Below are 17760 nucleotides of genomic sequence, written 5' to 3' on the forward strand. Positions count from 1 at the left end.
ATGGTACTGTCTCATGGTGTCTCTAGCACTAGTAGAGTTCTCAACTCTGTACCCTGAAAATCAGAACAACCAGGACGATCACCTGAACAGCAAATCGATGGGAGACTGTGCCTGAAAAACTGAAGGCAACACCGCAACACCAACAGGAAATTGCTTGGCCTGAGCACGGCACACCTGTCTTAGTTCCTGGTTTTAAACCAAAATGTCATTTTATCATTCTCTCGGGCAGTCGGGCTAGGACATTATTTCGTCCAAAACAGCTATAGTGGCAGCACAGCCAGAGATTTATATATATAGAACCTTGTTTTAAACACTATTTCAACAGCAATTAATGGTACTTATAGGTTTCTTTCCGCTGGAGCAAAGATCGTATCATAAGACAACAAGATGACATATAGCGCACGTCGTTGCTGTGATTCATTAGGTAGAGAATGAGCACCAATCTTAGCTTCAGAATGTATTATTACACCAGAAAGAAACATTGGCAGATCTTACAGACAACTCATGCACACTCGAAATCGACGAGAAACTAATGATCACAATAATACTAGTACTCCATGAAATCTGCGCAAATTTCTTTCTAGTGAACGAAGCAGACACACACACTATGTGAGCCTTGAGATCTCTGCTGCCCTCAAGGCATGCACGCTCTCCCAAGAACCCACCGGCCGCGTCACGGGGACCCGAGGCGGCGGCCGCCGTCCATGGCGCGGGTGCGGCGGCGGCCGCCCGACTGCGCCGCCGCCGACGGCTTCTCGTGGTTCACCTCGGAGTTCCTCTTGTTGGACGGCCCGGACGTAGGGATAGGGATGAGGACCCGCTTGCTCACCGCCACCGCCGCGGACAACGGTTGCGGAAGCTGGGTGGTGATTAAAACCTCCGGCGCTGGAGGAGCAGCAGCAGCTGCTGCTCCAATGGCCGGGCCCCCGCCGCCGGCTGGCCCTCCATGGCCCTGATCCTGGCTAGCCAGCACCAGGAAGGCCAGGCCGGCGACGAGGACGAGCTTGCCAAGCGAGGCCATGAGAGCTAGCTATCACTTTGCACGGGATCGAGCTGCAGGCTGCAGCTAGCCGCGTGCAGGAGACGACGACGACGAAGCACTAGCCAGCTAGAGAAGGCAGTGATGAACTGACTGACGACGCGGCTAGGCTTCCAGCAGCGAACCCCTTATAAGGAGGACGCGGCAGCCATAGCATTTACTCCGATTTCTCCTGGGAGAGACGATCTGAGATCGAAGGCTCAGCTCCATAACCATCTATCGCCACCAGATCGAGCACAGCTGCATGGTCAAATAGGTTTCAGGACAGGACGAAACGTATGGCGCTGTCAGCAGTTGACTGACGCCATGCAAGGCCGGCATCAAATTTAAGCACTCTCAACTCTCGATCAAGGTCAGCAGTTGAGCAATGGAGATGAACCACACATTGATTGCGGTAGTGACTGACAGCCGGGGCAGATGTTAGCTAGATAGTATATATGCAACAAGAGATGATCATGTGATGTTTGGCTGCTTGTATTGCTTGCATAAGCATAAGCGTATCATCATCAAAATTGAATTGAATTGGATCATTAATTCATGGAGGGTCGAGCGAGAGGATGGCTGTTGAACCAGTAGAGATTAATTGTTGACGATATATAGCATTCAATTGCAACAAACTCGTTGCTTTGGCAGCTACTGCATATTTTTCCTGAGCATCTTTTCAAAATATACTGCAAAGGTTTCAGTCAAAAAAAAAATACTGCAAAGGAACTTTGACCTGGCGTAGCTTTGAAAACATTTGACGTGGTGTAGGTTTGAAAAAAAAAAACTAACTTTGACCTCAGCAGAAGATCGAATGAGGTAATCTAAACTAAATGAGTACTAAACTTTAAGAGTTTCTCCCCTGCAATCTATAGCTCGGTCCCCTGTTTTAGATATATATCATATGTTACTGTTGACCCTTTTGGTCATACTTTGACGGACAATACATATTCAACTTCTTAGTTCAGTATAAATACATCTGTCATAAAAACATACTTATTTATTAGAAAAAGATTATTAGACCAAAAAAATATTAGAAAAAGATGAATGGTCAAAATATGAGAAAAGTCAATGACGTCGTATGTTTTTACATATGTTGCTTGCTTATACTATGTATCTAGACATAATGTGCATAGCAAAAGATACATATCTAGAAAGTCAAAATGTCTTATAATTTAGAATGGAGAGAGTAGCATAAGCTGGTTATCAAAGTGCATTGCATCATTCATGGGGTGTCAAGGATTGTTGAACCAGTGCTGATTTTTGGCAGTTTGGCAGTAGCATTCAATTCAATTGGTTTCCTTGGTCTGGCTATTTTTCTTGGTACCTTTTCAAAATATAAAGGCACCAACATTATTTGACACTGTGTAGTTTTGAAACTAACTTTGATGTTTGATCCTAAAAGAAGAAAAGAGATAAACTAAAATTCAACAGTTTCTCCCTAGCAACATATATATAGCCACTATTTTAAATATATGTCACCATTGCCCAGACTTTGACTGACAATATTAGATCTGTCATAAAGATATTACTTACACACATTTTTTAAAAAAAAAACTCATAGTCAACTGCATTAAAAAGGTAAATAAAAGTTGTGTTTTTAGTTTTAAAAATGGAGGGAGTATAGACATCCCATAAAGCAGCTCATCTTGCATTGGATTATTCGTTCACGGAGGGCAGTTGAACTTGAACCAGTAGAGATTATTGACACTGGCATTCAATTGCAACAATATTTGTCGTGGCAGTTATTGCAATTTCCCCAAGACTTGGTTCCTTAGCTTGGCTATTTTCCTTGGTCAAAATATAAGGCGTCATTTGATGACAATGGTGTACTTCCTGAAACTAACCTTCATCTTAGCAAAATAAAAGATAAACTAGACTCTTTAGCAGTTTATTCGCTGCAATCTATAGCTCCTAAATATAATCCCTCTATATTTAATATGTTACCACTGACTCTCCATCCGTTCCAAATTATAAGTCATTCCAAGAATCTTGAAGAGTCAAAGCATTTTCAAGTTTGACCAAAAATATAGAGAAAAAATATAAAGATTTATGTCATAAAATTGGTACACTATGAAATATAACTAACAAAGTATCTAATGATACTTAGTTGGTTCCAAAAATGTTATTATTTTGCTTTATAAATTTGGTCAAATATGAAAAACTTTGACTCTCTAAGATTTTTGGAATAACTTATAATTTAGGACGGAGGGAGTAGTATCTATTGAATTCCTTAGCTAATTAAGTATCATGCTTGAATGTTTGTCTGTTTGTACAGATATTTTTAGAAAAGACAAATAGTCACACCAATGAAAAAAGTCAATGGTGTCATAAGGGACGAATCCAGGCTAGATGATCACCAATTATACATTTAAAAATAGGTGGGGTCATTAAAAACTATTCACTTCATCCAAAAAAATATAAATATCGTCTCTCTTAAAGTTAAAGAATCTCAAGTTTAACTATATTTATTAAAAATATAATATATTTAATATATTTATTATAAAAATATATATTTCATGCTTAGTCTATAATACTTAATAGGTTAATAAATATTATTATTTTTATATATTTGTTCAAACTTGATATTATTTGACTTATTAGGAAGCTACAGCTGCATTCTTTTTAGGGGTGAGGAAATATTAGCACTGTACTCCCTCCGTCCCAAAAAGAGTGACGTTTTTTACTTTTAGAAATCATGTTTGACCGTTCGTCTTATTCAAAAATTTTATGTAAATTATAAAATAAATAAATCATTAGTAAAGTATCTCTAATGATAAATAGATCTTAACAAAATATATAATATTTATGTAAAAATTTTGAATAAGACTTATGATTAAACAAGATGTAACTCCGTCAGCTGACCAAATTTCAAACTCCGTCATGAGCTTATCAGTCGAATATGTCAGCCATTCAGTAGTGTTTTTCTCTCACAACAAATAAGCCATCAGCCAAACGAACAAAGCTGGCCACCTAACATCATGGGATAACCAACTTTCTATTTTACAAAACAAGATAGCACATCTTTTGAAATTTATGTTTTGCTATACAGATTCTAAAATAGCCTAAAAATAAAAATAGTCAAGCTATTGAGGTTGCTTACCCTATGTTTGGATATCATTAGAGCATTCCAACAGTTTGCCATCCAGCTTTTCCATCTTTATTTTTTTGGCAAAATAAGAAAAAACCATGCATCTCCAATATTGTTTGGCATCTTTCTTCCTCATCTTTTCTAACCTCGCAAAAATTTATCCCAAGCACGCATGAGTTTCTCGGCCTGTCTAGTAAGCAGGAAGAAAGAAAGGGTTTCAGATGAGAAAAATGAAAAAGAGAAAGATCTAGTGGAAGATCTTAAACGCATACTGAAACAAATTCAGGTTCCTGATACAAAACATGAGACCAAGTCATGAAAAAAAGCGCCGAGAAAAAAACCTTTTAAGATAAAAATAATGGAAATTATTAGAGATGACTTCTTTTTTTTCCTCATCATACTAATTTAAGAGTTGATAAACACCATATTTTGGAGAAACAAAAATATGAAAATCGACACATATTCTGAAGAAATTATATGCCATATTCCTCCAAGCCGTTCCCTTTAATAAAAATTTTTGAAAAAACAAATGAATTAATGGCCCCTGATCCAAGGATAGCTGGCTAGCATACGTTGGAGACAATACAATCAAACACAAGATTTTCTTGGTTACACTGATGCTGCTGTAGTGCAAGACGACAGGAGATGATGTCACAAAAACTGAGAGAGGTATTTTTCTTTCTGAATTCTAATGCATGCCTTTGTTCTTATCAAGAATACAAAACTCTGAATTGAAGATGATGCAGATGGAGGAGATCATGCAATCCACGAACCACGATTGATGGTGCCACTAAAAGCATGTACGTGTACGAACAAGTATATATAAAGCTGAAAGCATAGTACGTGTACGAACGAGTATATAAAAGACTAAATTATAAGATAGCCCACAGCAAGTCAGGTAACATGCACGCCTATCGGCTTTGCAGGTGTGAGCAAGGCCTTGTTTAGTTCCGAAAAGTGAAAACTTTTCGGTACTGTAGCACTTTCGTTTGTTTGTGACAAATATTATCCAATCATAGACTAACTAGGATCAAAAGATTCGTCTCGTGATTTACAACTGAACTCTATAATTAGTTTTTGTTTTCGTCTATATTTAATGTTTCATGCATTTGTCACAAGATTCAATGTGACGGGGAATCTTGAAAACTTTTTGGTTTTCAGAGTGAACTAAACAAGGCCCAAAAGGCAAATATCTGAATCCTCGTAGCTGAAAAGACAGATCAGATCGCAATGTGCAGAAGACATAAGCACAAGAAATAGACCACGACATTGCGCCACATAGTGCAACACACCTTAACTTGTTCTCAAGTCCAAAGTGAAAATGATGTTTCACCCTTCGTTTCTAGTTGCTCCCCCTCCCCTAAAAAAACAAACTATGAGTCATATTTTAGGTTTTCTAGATGTATGTTGTTTGCTATGTATCTAGACATATATGCACGCTATGTCAAGATGCATAGCAAAAATTATGTATTTAGAAAAGCCAAGATGCCTACAATTCATTATTATACTAATAATGTTATGTGTAACATTTTTTGTGTACAGGCCATCAAAGTTTTAAAGCTTGATCGCACGAATTTATGCTAAATCAAGGTTCGCCTAAGAACAAAGAGAATATTTATGATTTGAAAGCTTTTAAAGTTTTGTAATACTCATCACTGATTGTATAACAAAATCTATTTTTAAATGGAGAGAATATTTGATAGCATATGTACTTGATGAACTGCTCTGGCCTATATATCTATATGCTACGCTAGGTCGCTAGTTCATCAGCTAGCATGCACAGACAGATATGTGTATGCAGCAGAATTAAAGCAGCTTTACATGAAAACAGCAATCTAATCAGCTTTGTTTTGCCACACACTAAACCTGTATTATATTTATATTTCCTAATGCAAGCTAATGGTGATATTACTTCACTCAATTGCCGAACAATATAAAATATGGCTGCTTAGCCGCATGCTACATTTGGGAAACAGTATTGCCTAGCACTAGTTGCTGCTGGTCAAGTTTTGGAAACGACAAGGCTTTCTTTATTGTAAAGGAGATGCATTGCAGCATTAGGGCTGAGATGCTGAGTCAGCTATGTGTACGTGCAGATGCTCTACTGTGTTTTTGTCGGCTTGACCTCAGACTCTCACTCACCAAACAGCTGTGTGGAGTGACGGTGAAAATATATCGTTGCTGATTGTAGAGGGTTAAATAATGTAAGTTCACCATTCTTTCTTGCTGCAAACAAGTCAGTTCATCAGCTGCTCAATGTTGGCGAGTTGTTGATTACATGCGCATGTTATCAAGTACACCCCTCCATCCCAAAAAGAGTCCAAATTCATAGCTAAGTGACACTCTTTTTGCTGTCCAATTTCATACCTAGAGTGACACTCTTTTTAAACGGAGGTTGCATGCTTGATCATTTAAGATACTCTCTAAATTCCAAATTGTAAGTAGTTTTGGTTTTTTGAAGTATATATTTTTTGTTATGCAACTAGATACACACTAAGTCTAGATGCATAATAAAAAATATTGTGTATTTAGAAAAGTCAAAACGGAGGGAAGTAGATAGTAATGTCTACAAAACATAATTTGTTACTGGATTTCTAACATAAGTTGATTACTGGATTTCTAACAAACATATATTGGAAGTATTTTCTAACACGAAATCTATTGACCATGTAGTCACGTAAACACATACTACTCATATATACGCTTCTATAAATTCATAACGATTTATTCATTATTAAGCTAAAAAGGTGTAACTGAACATACATTTTAGGAAAACACTTAGTTTATTATAGAAATTAATGTAATTCCTCTTCCTCCTCGTACAATGCATACGGTGCTCATCAAAATATTGCATGAAGCTTTGCTCTAGTAACGCCATAGTTTCTCGAAAATGCATACTGAAAAGGACATATATGAAATGACATAATATGTGTGGCATTGTTATTCTTTTTGTTAGGCATAAAATTCCTAGCAAATCTTAGAGCATTTCATGCAGCTTTTAAAGAAAAGCCTCATAATTTAGAGCCTCACATAAGCTATACACCAAATCAAATTGATTGCCCTAAATTAATGAAGTCACTAACCTTGTGTCACACCTTACCTTCTCATATACTCAAGAACTTAAGGATGGTCATCCCCATACTTTACCATCATCTTACAACATTGCACACTACTCAACATTTCCCTTTTGTTATTACATGGCTGAACACACTTAATGGAGATTCCTATCTCAAGAAAACATTAAATAACCAAGGAGATGTGTTAAAAATAACCTATCGCGACTCCCACATGCCTTAATTTGGAAGTATCTTTTCTCAATCACTACGTGTTGCTGGTCAATTTTTAGAAACAACTAGGTTTACTTTTTCTGAAAAAGGAGATGCATGCATTAACGTGCATGATGATGAGCGCAAATGCTAACCTAGGACAGTGCTATTTGTTTGTTGTAAACCGGGACCAAATGGTGGCTGGTGTCTAGTGTTTAGTGTAGTGGTGGTGTGTGCGCCTCTTGGTACTTTATTTCTTATAATATATCATCTATCATATTACAATGCACTCCGACCGCATGCTTTTGCTTTATTTGGCCCCAATAGATGTTACATCGTGGTACGGATAATCACTGGACAGCTCGTCGTTCAGGAGATTCATAAACACTATACGCTCTTTTATGCACATCTTTTGTTTTGTGACTATGATGACCTTTTGAGCTGTTGTTTTTGCATTCTTGTTCATAGGTACTCCCTTTAATCAAGAAAGGATGACTGTTTTTTTAAATATATGACACTTAGGAAAAGCTAATTAATTAGTTTAGAGGAGGGATTGAAGTAGCAATCATCGAAATCCTTTAAATTGAATTTAATTCCTTTTAGTGGAAAATTAATTTTGAACGACATCGTACTTCATTAATTACCATGTGTAGTATTCGTTCAAAAAGAAATGCAACAAAAAAGCAGCTACGGATATAAACCTAACACTTCTTTTCTTTTCCTAGGCTTACAACAAGATTTTTGCATAGAGATATCGCTATCTTACTTTGGAGAACATGCCAGATGGCACTGGCGGAGGCTGCTCGGGCTCCTCGGCAAAGCGCAAAGGAAAAAAAAAATTGTATTGTAGAGAAATATTGCCCAAGAATCATTCGGGCTCTAAGAAGTTTCTGGCTCCACCAGCATAAGACAATCATGTATAGACATTAGCTCCACATTATGACGTGTGGGACAGGGTGTGATAAGAAAGTATGACACAATGTAGCTGTGGCAGCGAACCAAACAGCTGCTAGAAAAACTGTGGCATGACCAACCTGCGGCATGGCACGTTTTGGTCATGAATCAAATAAGCCCTAAGTTAGGCTCCACGTTTGTAAGAAGGGGGAAAAGAAGACTACCATTCATCCATACATGCATAGTTTCTCATGTCTCGTCGCCTTGCAACCGTGGAGGAAAGAGGGCATGCATGCAACACTTTTTCTCTTTTCTCTTTCTCCCAAGGCACAATTCTCTCTGTCAAAATGCATTCTTGAGTGTTTTCTTCTACTATGTGTTAGGTATGGGCACTGTACTATGACCATTTGTGAGACCAGCAAACTGAGTGACATGGAATTTCGATGCAGAGGCGGAGGTTGGGGCAGCACGCCAACATGGCATGCTGGGGAAGCCCTGAAACGTGCAAGCAGATGCAACAAAGGACGAAGACATGACATTGCATATATAGATAAGGAAAAGGCATGCAGAACAGAACTGTAATTATTCTAGGTGTTTAGATCAAATTGCACACACACAAAAACAAGCAAAGCTATTTCATCTTGTAGGAAAACTTTAAACAAGATCAGGTTACAGTTGTACACCTCCTCAAGTTTACAGCATCGAGTAACAGCTTACAGTTACAAAAGAGACACGGCTACACATCCTCATGTTTAGTAAGTCTTTCACACAAGAGTGGAAAAATAAACCATGAAAGCATGCATGCATGCTCAGGTGTTACTGGTGGTGGATCTAAAAGGAAAAGAAACAAAAACTCAGGTTGCCTCCATGGCATCCCTTATGCCTTTCAAGTTTAAACAAAACCATAGGATCTCAAGGAAACACCACATAAGCTTGAGATAATCGGGGTACATATATTCCAGATACAGATGACTTCATGCAGAGAGCATTTCAATTCGGAGGACTATTATGGCCAATGCTGGGGCTATGACCTGGAGTGGTAGACTCGGTCTGAGTAGCAGTCTCCTGCAGAACACTCCTTGGGGTGCATGGAGGACGCATGCTGCGGATAGGCACCCTCATCACTTCCAGCTTCCTCGCATGAGCTGGCGCAGAGAGCTGCACCAAGAAAATAGCACTGAGAAGCAACATGAACACAACACTGGTTTTCGACAAAATGGCCATGAAGTTTACAAGGAAAAATATGGTGGTTGCTAGCTTGGAGTGGGATTAGGGGGCTGAGAACTCGGTAGACAAGTTACTTGCAGCTACTCACAGCTAAGACTGCCTCACTTCTTGAGCCAGCTCCCTTCTTTATATACACAGGTTGTAAGTTGTATCACTAATTTAGTTCAAAAGGTGTACTTCAAAAGGAGATGACTAATGGGAGGACCACAGCAATCGCCAGCCAATTGTTTAGCATTTGGATACCAGTACCTTTTCTTTTTTACAAATCCTAGGAACACCTTTTCCTAATACGGTTTTATTCTAAGAAATATATCTAAGCTTCACCTGCCTGAATATATGCTTTATACAGTGATATTTATAATATCAAATAGAAACCGCTGGAATATGCCTCTAGTATGGGTGAACCAAGTGACAGCCTGACAGGTAAGCTGTCATGTTAGTTTGTTTATAGTTTTCTCCGCCAATATTAATCAATCAACCAAACTACTAGCAGTTCTAAAAAGGTACCAAGGAAAGGATTACCGAGGACTGAGGACACAGTTTTGGATAATCTGCTTAACATGATAATCAGTTATTCTACTGAAACATCTGCTAACCACACTACCTGAACCACTTGTACTAAAATTAGAAGTGACACCCCATGGTCCACATTTTGTCTGCACCAACTCGCAAGTAAATTATATCATGGAAGTCTCATTTGCAAGTTGCAAAATGAAGCATGCACCTATGCAAGTTGCTAACTAGAAATACACAAGTGTAACACTTTCATGCTCAAATTTGTACTAAAACTAGCAAATACTACCGTCCACATTTCAGCAGCACAAAGTTAATAAGGATAAGGACTAAATGTATCATCGAAGCCAAATTAAGAATGCAAGTTGGAAACTTTAAGTATCAATATTTCCCATGTTCCGATTAAATTCATGAGACCATGACCTATCAGAACTTATCATGGGTGGAGGAAGCAACAAGTTGGGGCTTCTAGTTTTGTTGCTCCTCACTGCATATGGAAAAGTATGCAGTAGCTAATGTTCAAAGCTAAAAACAACTATATGCAAGGCATTGTGCCACCAAAAATTGTCCCATCGCTGTGGGAGGATATTTTTCTAGGATTCCTGGAACTTTGATTTTGATTTGGAAAGGCACTTCAAGGTCTTTTTTTGTTTTGGAACGTTTCCTCCCATTGGTTGGCTAGAACTCATCAATATATTTTATTTGAGGTTCCATCATCCTTTATGGCACAAGCACAATAGAACGTATCTGCATTTATTCATGTCCTTCATTCAATGACCCCAAGAAAAAAGTGCTGTAAACTTGACCAAAGGTCATAAAGCATGAAGTTTCCATCATTCTGCCACAACACTCTTGTTCCTCAGTGATTTTCCTTTGGGAAAGGCAAATGCTAAATACCAAGTCATGTTAGACAAAGGTGCCACGCGATATTCAAGAATGCATCGGTGTATCCAACTAGAAAACATCAAAATATTGAATGGTTAGAGAACTTGTAAATAAGTACTTAAGATCAGAAACATACCTCAAAAGAAAGCGTTTGACACCCACATACACCAGATATGTGTGGACGCTTGGTTTGAATGTAGTTGTAAAACTGGAGCATCAATAGTAGTAGTAGTAGTAATAGTTCCTCATCGAACTGTTAAAAATGATAATACATAGTACACAATCTAGGTTCCTTGATCTTATTTATTGTAAGAACGTCAGCGCAGGAATGCTTCATAATATTGTCTTGATCTTGAATAAATAAAGTCACAAATTTATCACTTAATACATGACAAAGGTTACATATGCACTAAGATTATGTGCTTCAGTTCATCCACAAGCTAGCTGCAGCACAAGAAATAAACCTCATGTGATACCATCAGACAAGGAACCTCCATTCATCAAATATAGTATGGATCACCATCATATTGACAAGGTTTAACTGGGGCAAGTGCCTAAATAACAATAACAGCCTACCAAAGAGGGATAATGTACGAACATTTCTATATCACCAAATATGGGGATGAGAAAAAGGGAAAGGTATGGTTGCTCGCTTCAAATCTGTTCATAATACAGAACAGAAGACATCAATATGGGCATTTCTTTCTATCAAAAACCAATTAACCAGTCAGTTTTTCCTTTCCATAGTAGTGAAAGTCTCTTCAAAAGCACCCATACTAAAAACAAAACTGAAATAAGCTTGCTCAAGAGAATATCAGTATTGATTGCATTACATCGAGCTACACATACAGGACGATACTCAATGTAGTGTGGTTGTGCCTAACTGAAACTCCCTAGCCATACATGAGTACATGGGAAATCTGTATCTCCACACTTCCCAGTTAATTACTGCAAGAACACAACCTGAGGCATTGCACAGCAACAGAACAGACCAATCACTTATATACAAACACTCTTATTTCAGGCATGGCTGCCTCATTTGCTGGTATTGAGCCTGGAAAGTAGGTAGAGGCAAACTGAACATAGGAAAATCGATCCAGCAAAGCATAAGAGATCAGTACAGGATGTAATGGTCACCCTCTTGCTCTTCTCGAATATGCCAACCAGTAGAACCAGGACAATGACATGACCCAGCTTTGTCTTGAGATCATCTAACGACTTGATTTCAACCCACTTGGGCCGATCCTACAGACAGAAACAGAGATGTCAAGAAACTGCGATTGACTGCAATTCTTTGCTGCCTCAGGAGTATCACTGATAGGGATGTGCATGTGAACCAACCGGAAGGCTGAAAAGGCCGAAGAGGTTGGACCCATAAGAGGAGTCTATGGTGCTGATGAAGAGCTCGTACAAGCCAATCCCCAAGACAAACGTGACCGTTCCAATGAGAAACATTTCTGGATGTGAAACAGGCAATGCACAACAGAAAGCCATTAGGCCCATCGTTAACAGATTTGAGCATGCGGCAATGATATCATAGTAGAATTGTACATTTGTGGCATGAAGTTAAGGGTTACAGTGATTAGCCACATAACAGTGGTTATTTGAGATATGGAACAAGCATCAGGTGAGTGGATTTGGTTACCAATGGCTTAGAATTGTACATTATGGCATGAAGTTAAGGGTTACAGTAGATAACCACATAACAGTGCTTATTTGAGGTATGGAACAAGCATCAGGTGAGTGGATTTGGTTACCAATGGCTTCCAGCAGCATGAGTATGAGCTTCCCTCCGCCGTGCAGGTAGTAGTCGACGAAGGCATTCATCACATGAACGCTTCCCTGCAGAATCCGAAGCTTCAGTTCATCACAAATTAAGGGGAGATAAAGCCCGTACGCTCGAATCAATCAATGAAGCGAGAGAACACCTTGAGGAAACAAGGGACGGAGCCGAGGAGCAAGCCACCGATGCCGAGGAAGGTCATGAAGCGGCAGGCGAAGATGACCCTCTCGATCCGCGCCTCCACCTCCGACCCGTACCCCGTCCCGGGCAGCTCCACCGGGCGGAGCAGCACCACGCTGTCGCCGCGGCGGTGGTGCTCCGAGTGCACCGCTCCCGCCGCCGCCGCCGAGTTGGGAGAGTTGGAGCACTTGGGCGACACCCCTGGTGACCTCCCGCCCCCGCGCGGCCTCGGCCTCCACGCCCATCCAGCGCACCCCGCCGCCGCCGCCGCTGCCGGGCCGCAACCGTAATCTAGAGGCCTGGGCTTCATTGCTGTGGCTGGAACGGAGAGTCGAACCGCCGTCTCCCGACTCCGCTCGCTGCCGGGGCGGTTAAGTAGACGGCGCCGGAGAGCGCGACAAGTGGTGCGCCACGTTCGCTGCACCGCGCTGGCGGGCGCGGACACTCCCGTCGTCGTTCTCGTTCGTCGCGTTGCGGGGCGGGGCTGGCAGCGAGTCCACGTCGGCGGAGGCGCCCGCTCATCAGCCCCCGTCGCCCAGTGGTGAGTGGTGGTTGGCGACGGAGATAATTCCATCCTCGGATGGCTGGTCGATGCATGATTGAGGCTGATCTGGGCTCCCGCCGGCCAGCCATTCCTCCCGCGAACTCCGCCGCCACACACCCGCACCGGAACACGACGGTCGACGGCTCGTCCGCTCGTGCCGTGTCTCGTCGTGTGTGTGTGAGTGGGACTGCCCGATTGGTTTGGTTGACCGTTGACTGGCCCCAGTAGCTGTGTTATCATTACTGGGCTTTATGTATCGGCCCATGGCATCCGATATGTTGTTGTCCATAGAAGCCAGGCCCAACGGAAACTTCGTGAAAAAAAAAGGTGAAAAACAGAGCGAGATGTAAATCAGATTACATAATCCTCTCAGAATTTGATTTCAAATTGCAGTAAATCAGTAATGCTCACGAAATTATGTATTTACATCTTAGCATCACAATTCACAAGTTGGTGCAGCACCGAAGTGAACTAATTCGTTCAACAATTAATAACAATAGGACGAAAACTGAAGTGTACTTATACATAATAATGATAAGATTATACGAAATGTGTGTTCCTGCACAGTAGGAGTATCTATCAATCTATGTACTGTACCATACCAGCATTATTTTTGTTTTGGTCTGTACAAGAATGGCGCATTGACATAAGCATCTGTCGAATTTGTGTTGGTTGCTGAGGGAATGAACAAATGAATGGCAGAACAGAGGGCAGAGGCTGCAGGTGAATAATGGCTGGAGCCTGCCTGGAGGCCGGAACAGAGAGGGGACGCTACGGCGACTTGGAGCGGCAATCGATGGGCATGGCGGTGCCGTTGCCGGGGTAGTTGAAGAGGAATCGGCAGTTGATGCGCGTCCAGAACTGGAGCGAGGCGAAGATGCCGACTTTCCAGGTGGTGCGCGCCTTGCCGAAGAGGTCGAGCGGCACGACGGCGGCCCGGAGCGCGCCGGCCATGGCCTCCATCCCTTCAGGGCTGAGCTGCCGCCCCGCCGACACCACCTGGTACCGGAGCGGCAAGAAGCTGCGGCGCGGCACGGCGAAGGTTCCGGCCCGCAGCAGCGCCACCTCGGCGCCGCGGAAGCCGACGGCGAGGTTGACGCGGGAGAAGGTGGCGTCGGTCTTGGAGTTGGAGTTCTCCGCCAGCACCGTGAGCGCCAGCTGCAGGTCCCGGATGGTGCCCGACTGGTCGTACACCAGCCTCTCCAGCCGCGCGTCGGAGACCAGCAGGTACGGCGTCTTGGGCTTGTACAGCAGGTACACGGCGAACACGGTGACGCCCGTCACGATCACGCCGATGGCCAGCACCGTGCACAGGATCACCAGCGCCCACACCAGCCCGGAGCTCCGGCGCCGCTCCTCCTGCCGGATCCGCTGCACGTCGTGCCGCCGCTTGTGGTGCCCGCTGTGGCCGTTGTGCTGCGCCGGCGCCTCGACGCCGACGCCGCCGGTGGGAGTGGCGGCGGCAGTGGCATAATGGGGACCGTGGCCTGGCTCTGTGTTGCTGGACATTGCTGCTAGCTCACTCCGGCGCCGCTGTGCCGTGCCGTGCCGGCGGGGCCGGGATGGAAGGGATTAATACTGGAGGAGTGGCATGGGGGGCAAAGCAGAGGGAAGCATGGTTAAGGTTGGGGAAGGGAAGGGTTTGGTATCTCCGCTTCATTCCTTGCTCTCTTCCCCAGCTTCCTTTTCCGGAGCTAATCCTAATCTGCAAGCTCAAGGTGCCTCCTTGCTCGCCTCGCTTGCTTGCTTTAGAGCTTCAGTCTTGCGCTACTTATTAGTTTTAAATTTAAATCATCAGACACATCAGATCTGGGCCCCTGCTGCCTTTCAGTGTGTCCGGGCCGGGTTGCAGGAAGAACGAGGACACATCATCAGTGAACACCCATGGCCAGCAATGGGCTTTCTCAGTTTCTCGCATCTGGGCCCAGCAGCTGGTCACTGACAGTCTGACATTACCAGTTAAGCCCCATGAAGTGATGATTACGTACACACCCTTACCTTCACGAATACTCCCTCCATTTCACATCACATATCCGGCACACGGACCTACTCCCTCTCTCCCACAAATAATTGCATTTCTTTGATTCATGTTTGACCGTTCGTCTTATTCAAAAAATAATAATAAATATTATTTATTTATTTATGACTTATTTTATTGTTAGATATATTTTTATAATGATAATTTATTTTATTATTTGCACAAAAAATTTAAATAAGACGAATAGTCAAACACGAATCGAAGGAGTCAAAAAAATACATTTATTTGTGGGGCGGAGGGAGTATATGCTTAATGAAATGAAATCCAAACAAGTGTTTTATGATACAATAATTAGGGTCTTATTTGGCACAGCTCAACTTCACTAGTGAAGTTATTCTTTTAGAAAAAAACTTCGTGAGCAACTTTTTAGATAAAGGTGAGCTATTTTGAAAAAGTTGTTTGACAAAATAGCTTCATCAACAACTTCATACATGAGTGAAGAAAGAAAATAGAGGAGAGAGGTAGAATAAACTATTTTTTTCAACTTCATCTCAATATATGTCTTTGTGAGAGAAGAAAAAAAATAACTTCACATATGAATCTGTTTTAGAAAAGGCTCACGATAGCTTCACTATGCCAAACAGACCCTAATACCCCTCGGTCATTTTGGCTTTTATAGATAACTATAGATGTAGCGTGTGCATAGCAAAATTATCTAGAATGGAGGAAGTAATACTAGCTAGTTATTACATATCCAAGAGGGGATACAAAAAGAACCATTCAATTTGGAAAAAGAAAAGAAAAGAAAAATGCATAGATAGATTTTATACATGTTACGTTGTACAGTAATTAACAAAATAGTGGGCTTCAATTACAATGGGTAATAAAGTGATTAAAAATTCAGAGTTATTTGATCACAGGATATTTGTATACCCGAAACAGAGAGAACCTGTCGTCGGGGGAAGAAAAAAAGAAGTAGATCACTGTCTAGGAAATATAAATGGGCTTTTGTGGGCCAGACTCTACTTTATGATGCGAGAATCCTGGCCCAGAAACGATGTAAGAGCTAGTGGGCCGTGGGCTGTGGAAAAGGAAAAGACCGTGGGCCGTGGAAAGTCAGCTAGCAGCAGCGAAGGCGTCCAAGTCTCCAACGGGGGATTGGTCGATACTCGCAGGCGCCGGCGGACAATCAACAGGTGGTGGTCAGGCCGTCACCCGTCAGGATCAAACCAAACGGTCAGACTCTCGTCGTGTACCTACCACTACAGACTTGTTTACTTGCTGTAAATTTTATAAAATATTCAAGATTTCTGGTTATGTCGAATTTTAAGTTATATATATGAAATACTAATTATAAATTAAAAATAGTTAATTATATAGTTCGTCTATAATTTATAGACGATTTTTTAAACATAATTAGTTTGTAATTAAATAATATTTATTAAATATAAACAAAAATAACATAGTGTTTATTTTATAAAAAAATTTATAACTAAACAAAGCCTACTCCTACGTGACACTCTGAGACACCAGCCAAAGATGAGCATGATGAGCTCAGCACCATGCAATAAGGCCTTGTTTAGTTCGTAAAAATTTTTAACTTTGGCTACCAGAGAACTTTCGTTTGTATTTTATAATTATTATTTAATTATAGACTAACTAAGTTTAAAACATTAGTCTCGTAAATTACAGATAAAATATGTAATTAGTTATTTTTTATATATATTTAATGTTCTATACAAAGATTTGATATGACGAAAAATTTTTAAATATTTTGAAAACTAGTAGGCCTAAATGCCGACGACGGAGAGATGGAGCCGCAGTGACCTCTCCAATCCGGCGGCGGGCGGTCCAGTCCCGGCCCCCGGCGACGAACCATGGCCCGCATGCAGTGGCCGAGTGGGCTCTCGTGCATGCGCCATCGCCATCGCCACCTCGTCGGAGTCGATCGGATTGCTTCTGATACATGACGAGAGTCGAGGTCGTCGAAGTCTCAGTCGTCCAGCCGCCGTTGCCGGTCGGATATTCACCACGACGACGAGCTATATATCTTGCAGTATTGCACATTGGTGCTTTCTCTCCCTCTCCGACCCACCCACCCGGCCGCCGCAACGTGTGGACGTGTGGTGCCCCCGCAAAACTTGAGTGCCGGCAACATTAAAAGGACGGCGCCACGGCGGCGGCCAATTGATGTCAGCTGTCCTGCACTTGCACTCGTTTCATTTCGCCGGTGACCGGCCGGCCGGCCGGTCATCAGGTCAACCTGCCTGCCTGCCCAGGAACATTAAAAGTTGATGCATGCATGGTTACTTCACATATGCTGATTCGTCAATACGGACCGCCGGCCATACACGCGTGAATTGCTACCTAGTGCCTAG

At 41.9% G+C, this 17760-nt stretch overlaps 3 protein-coding genes across 3 annotated transcripts; all 3 read right to left on the reverse strand.

Moving 5' to 3' along the window:
- On the reverse strand, positions 443 to 1126 carry LOC110430725. Its single transcript, XM_021448583.1, has one exon. It carries the CDS (start codon positions 1019 to 1021, stop codon positions 674 to 676), a length of 348 nt encoding a protein of 115 aa, XP_021304258.1. The 5' UTR covers positions 1022 to 1126; the 3' UTR covers positions 443 to 673.
- LOC8064970 lies at positions 11675 to 13328 on the reverse strand. The gene is made up of 4 exons (XM_002438946.2): positions 12826 to 13328; positions 12655 to 12739; positions 12239 to 12354; positions 11675 to 12142 (listed from the first exon to the last, which is right to left on the reverse strand). Exons 1-4 carry the CDS (start codon positions 13168 to 13170, stop codon positions 11933 to 11935), a joined length of 756 nt encoding a protein of 251 aa, XP_002438991.1. The 5' UTR covers positions 13171 to 13328; the 3' UTR covers positions 11675 to 11932.
- LOC8065603 lies at positions 14176 to 14913 on the reverse strand. The gene has a single exon (XM_002438947.2). It carries the CDS (start codon positions 14911 to 14913, stop codon positions 14176 to 14178), a length of 738 nt encoding a protein of 245 aa, XP_002438992.1.

This window comes from Sorghum bicolor, chromosome 10 (assembly GCF_000003195.3).
Source record: "Sorghum bicolor cultivar BTx623 chromosome 10, Sorghum_bicolor_NCBIv3, whole genome shotgun sequence".
Lineage (NCBI taxonomy): Eukaryota > Viridiplantae > Streptophyta > Magnoliopsida > Poales > Poaceae > Sorghum > Sorghum bicolor.

Bases quoted from the DNA above. Each gene is read 5' to 3' on its own strand.
- LOC110430725 (XM_021448583.1), bottom strand. From the start codon at position 1,021: ATGGCCTCGCTTGGCAAGCTCGTCCTCGTCGCCGGCCTGGCCTTCCTG.
- LOC8064970 (XM_002438946.2), bottom strand. From the start codon at position 13,170: ATGAAGCCCAGGCCTCTAGATTACGGTTGCGGCCCGGCAGCGGCGGCG. The intron at 12,740-12,825 runs GTGTTCTCTCGC...CGGATTCTGCAG, and splicing joins CCGTCCCTTGTTTCCTCAAG to GGAAGCGTTCATGTGATGAA. The intron at 12,355-12,654 runs GTAACCAAATCC...TTTCACATCCAG, and splicing joins CATGCTGCTGGAAGCCATTG to AAATGTTTCTCATTGGAACG.
- LOC8065603 (XM_002438947.2), bottom strand. From the start codon at position 14,913: ATGTCCAGCAACACAGAGCCAGGCCACGGTCCCCATTATGCCACTGCC.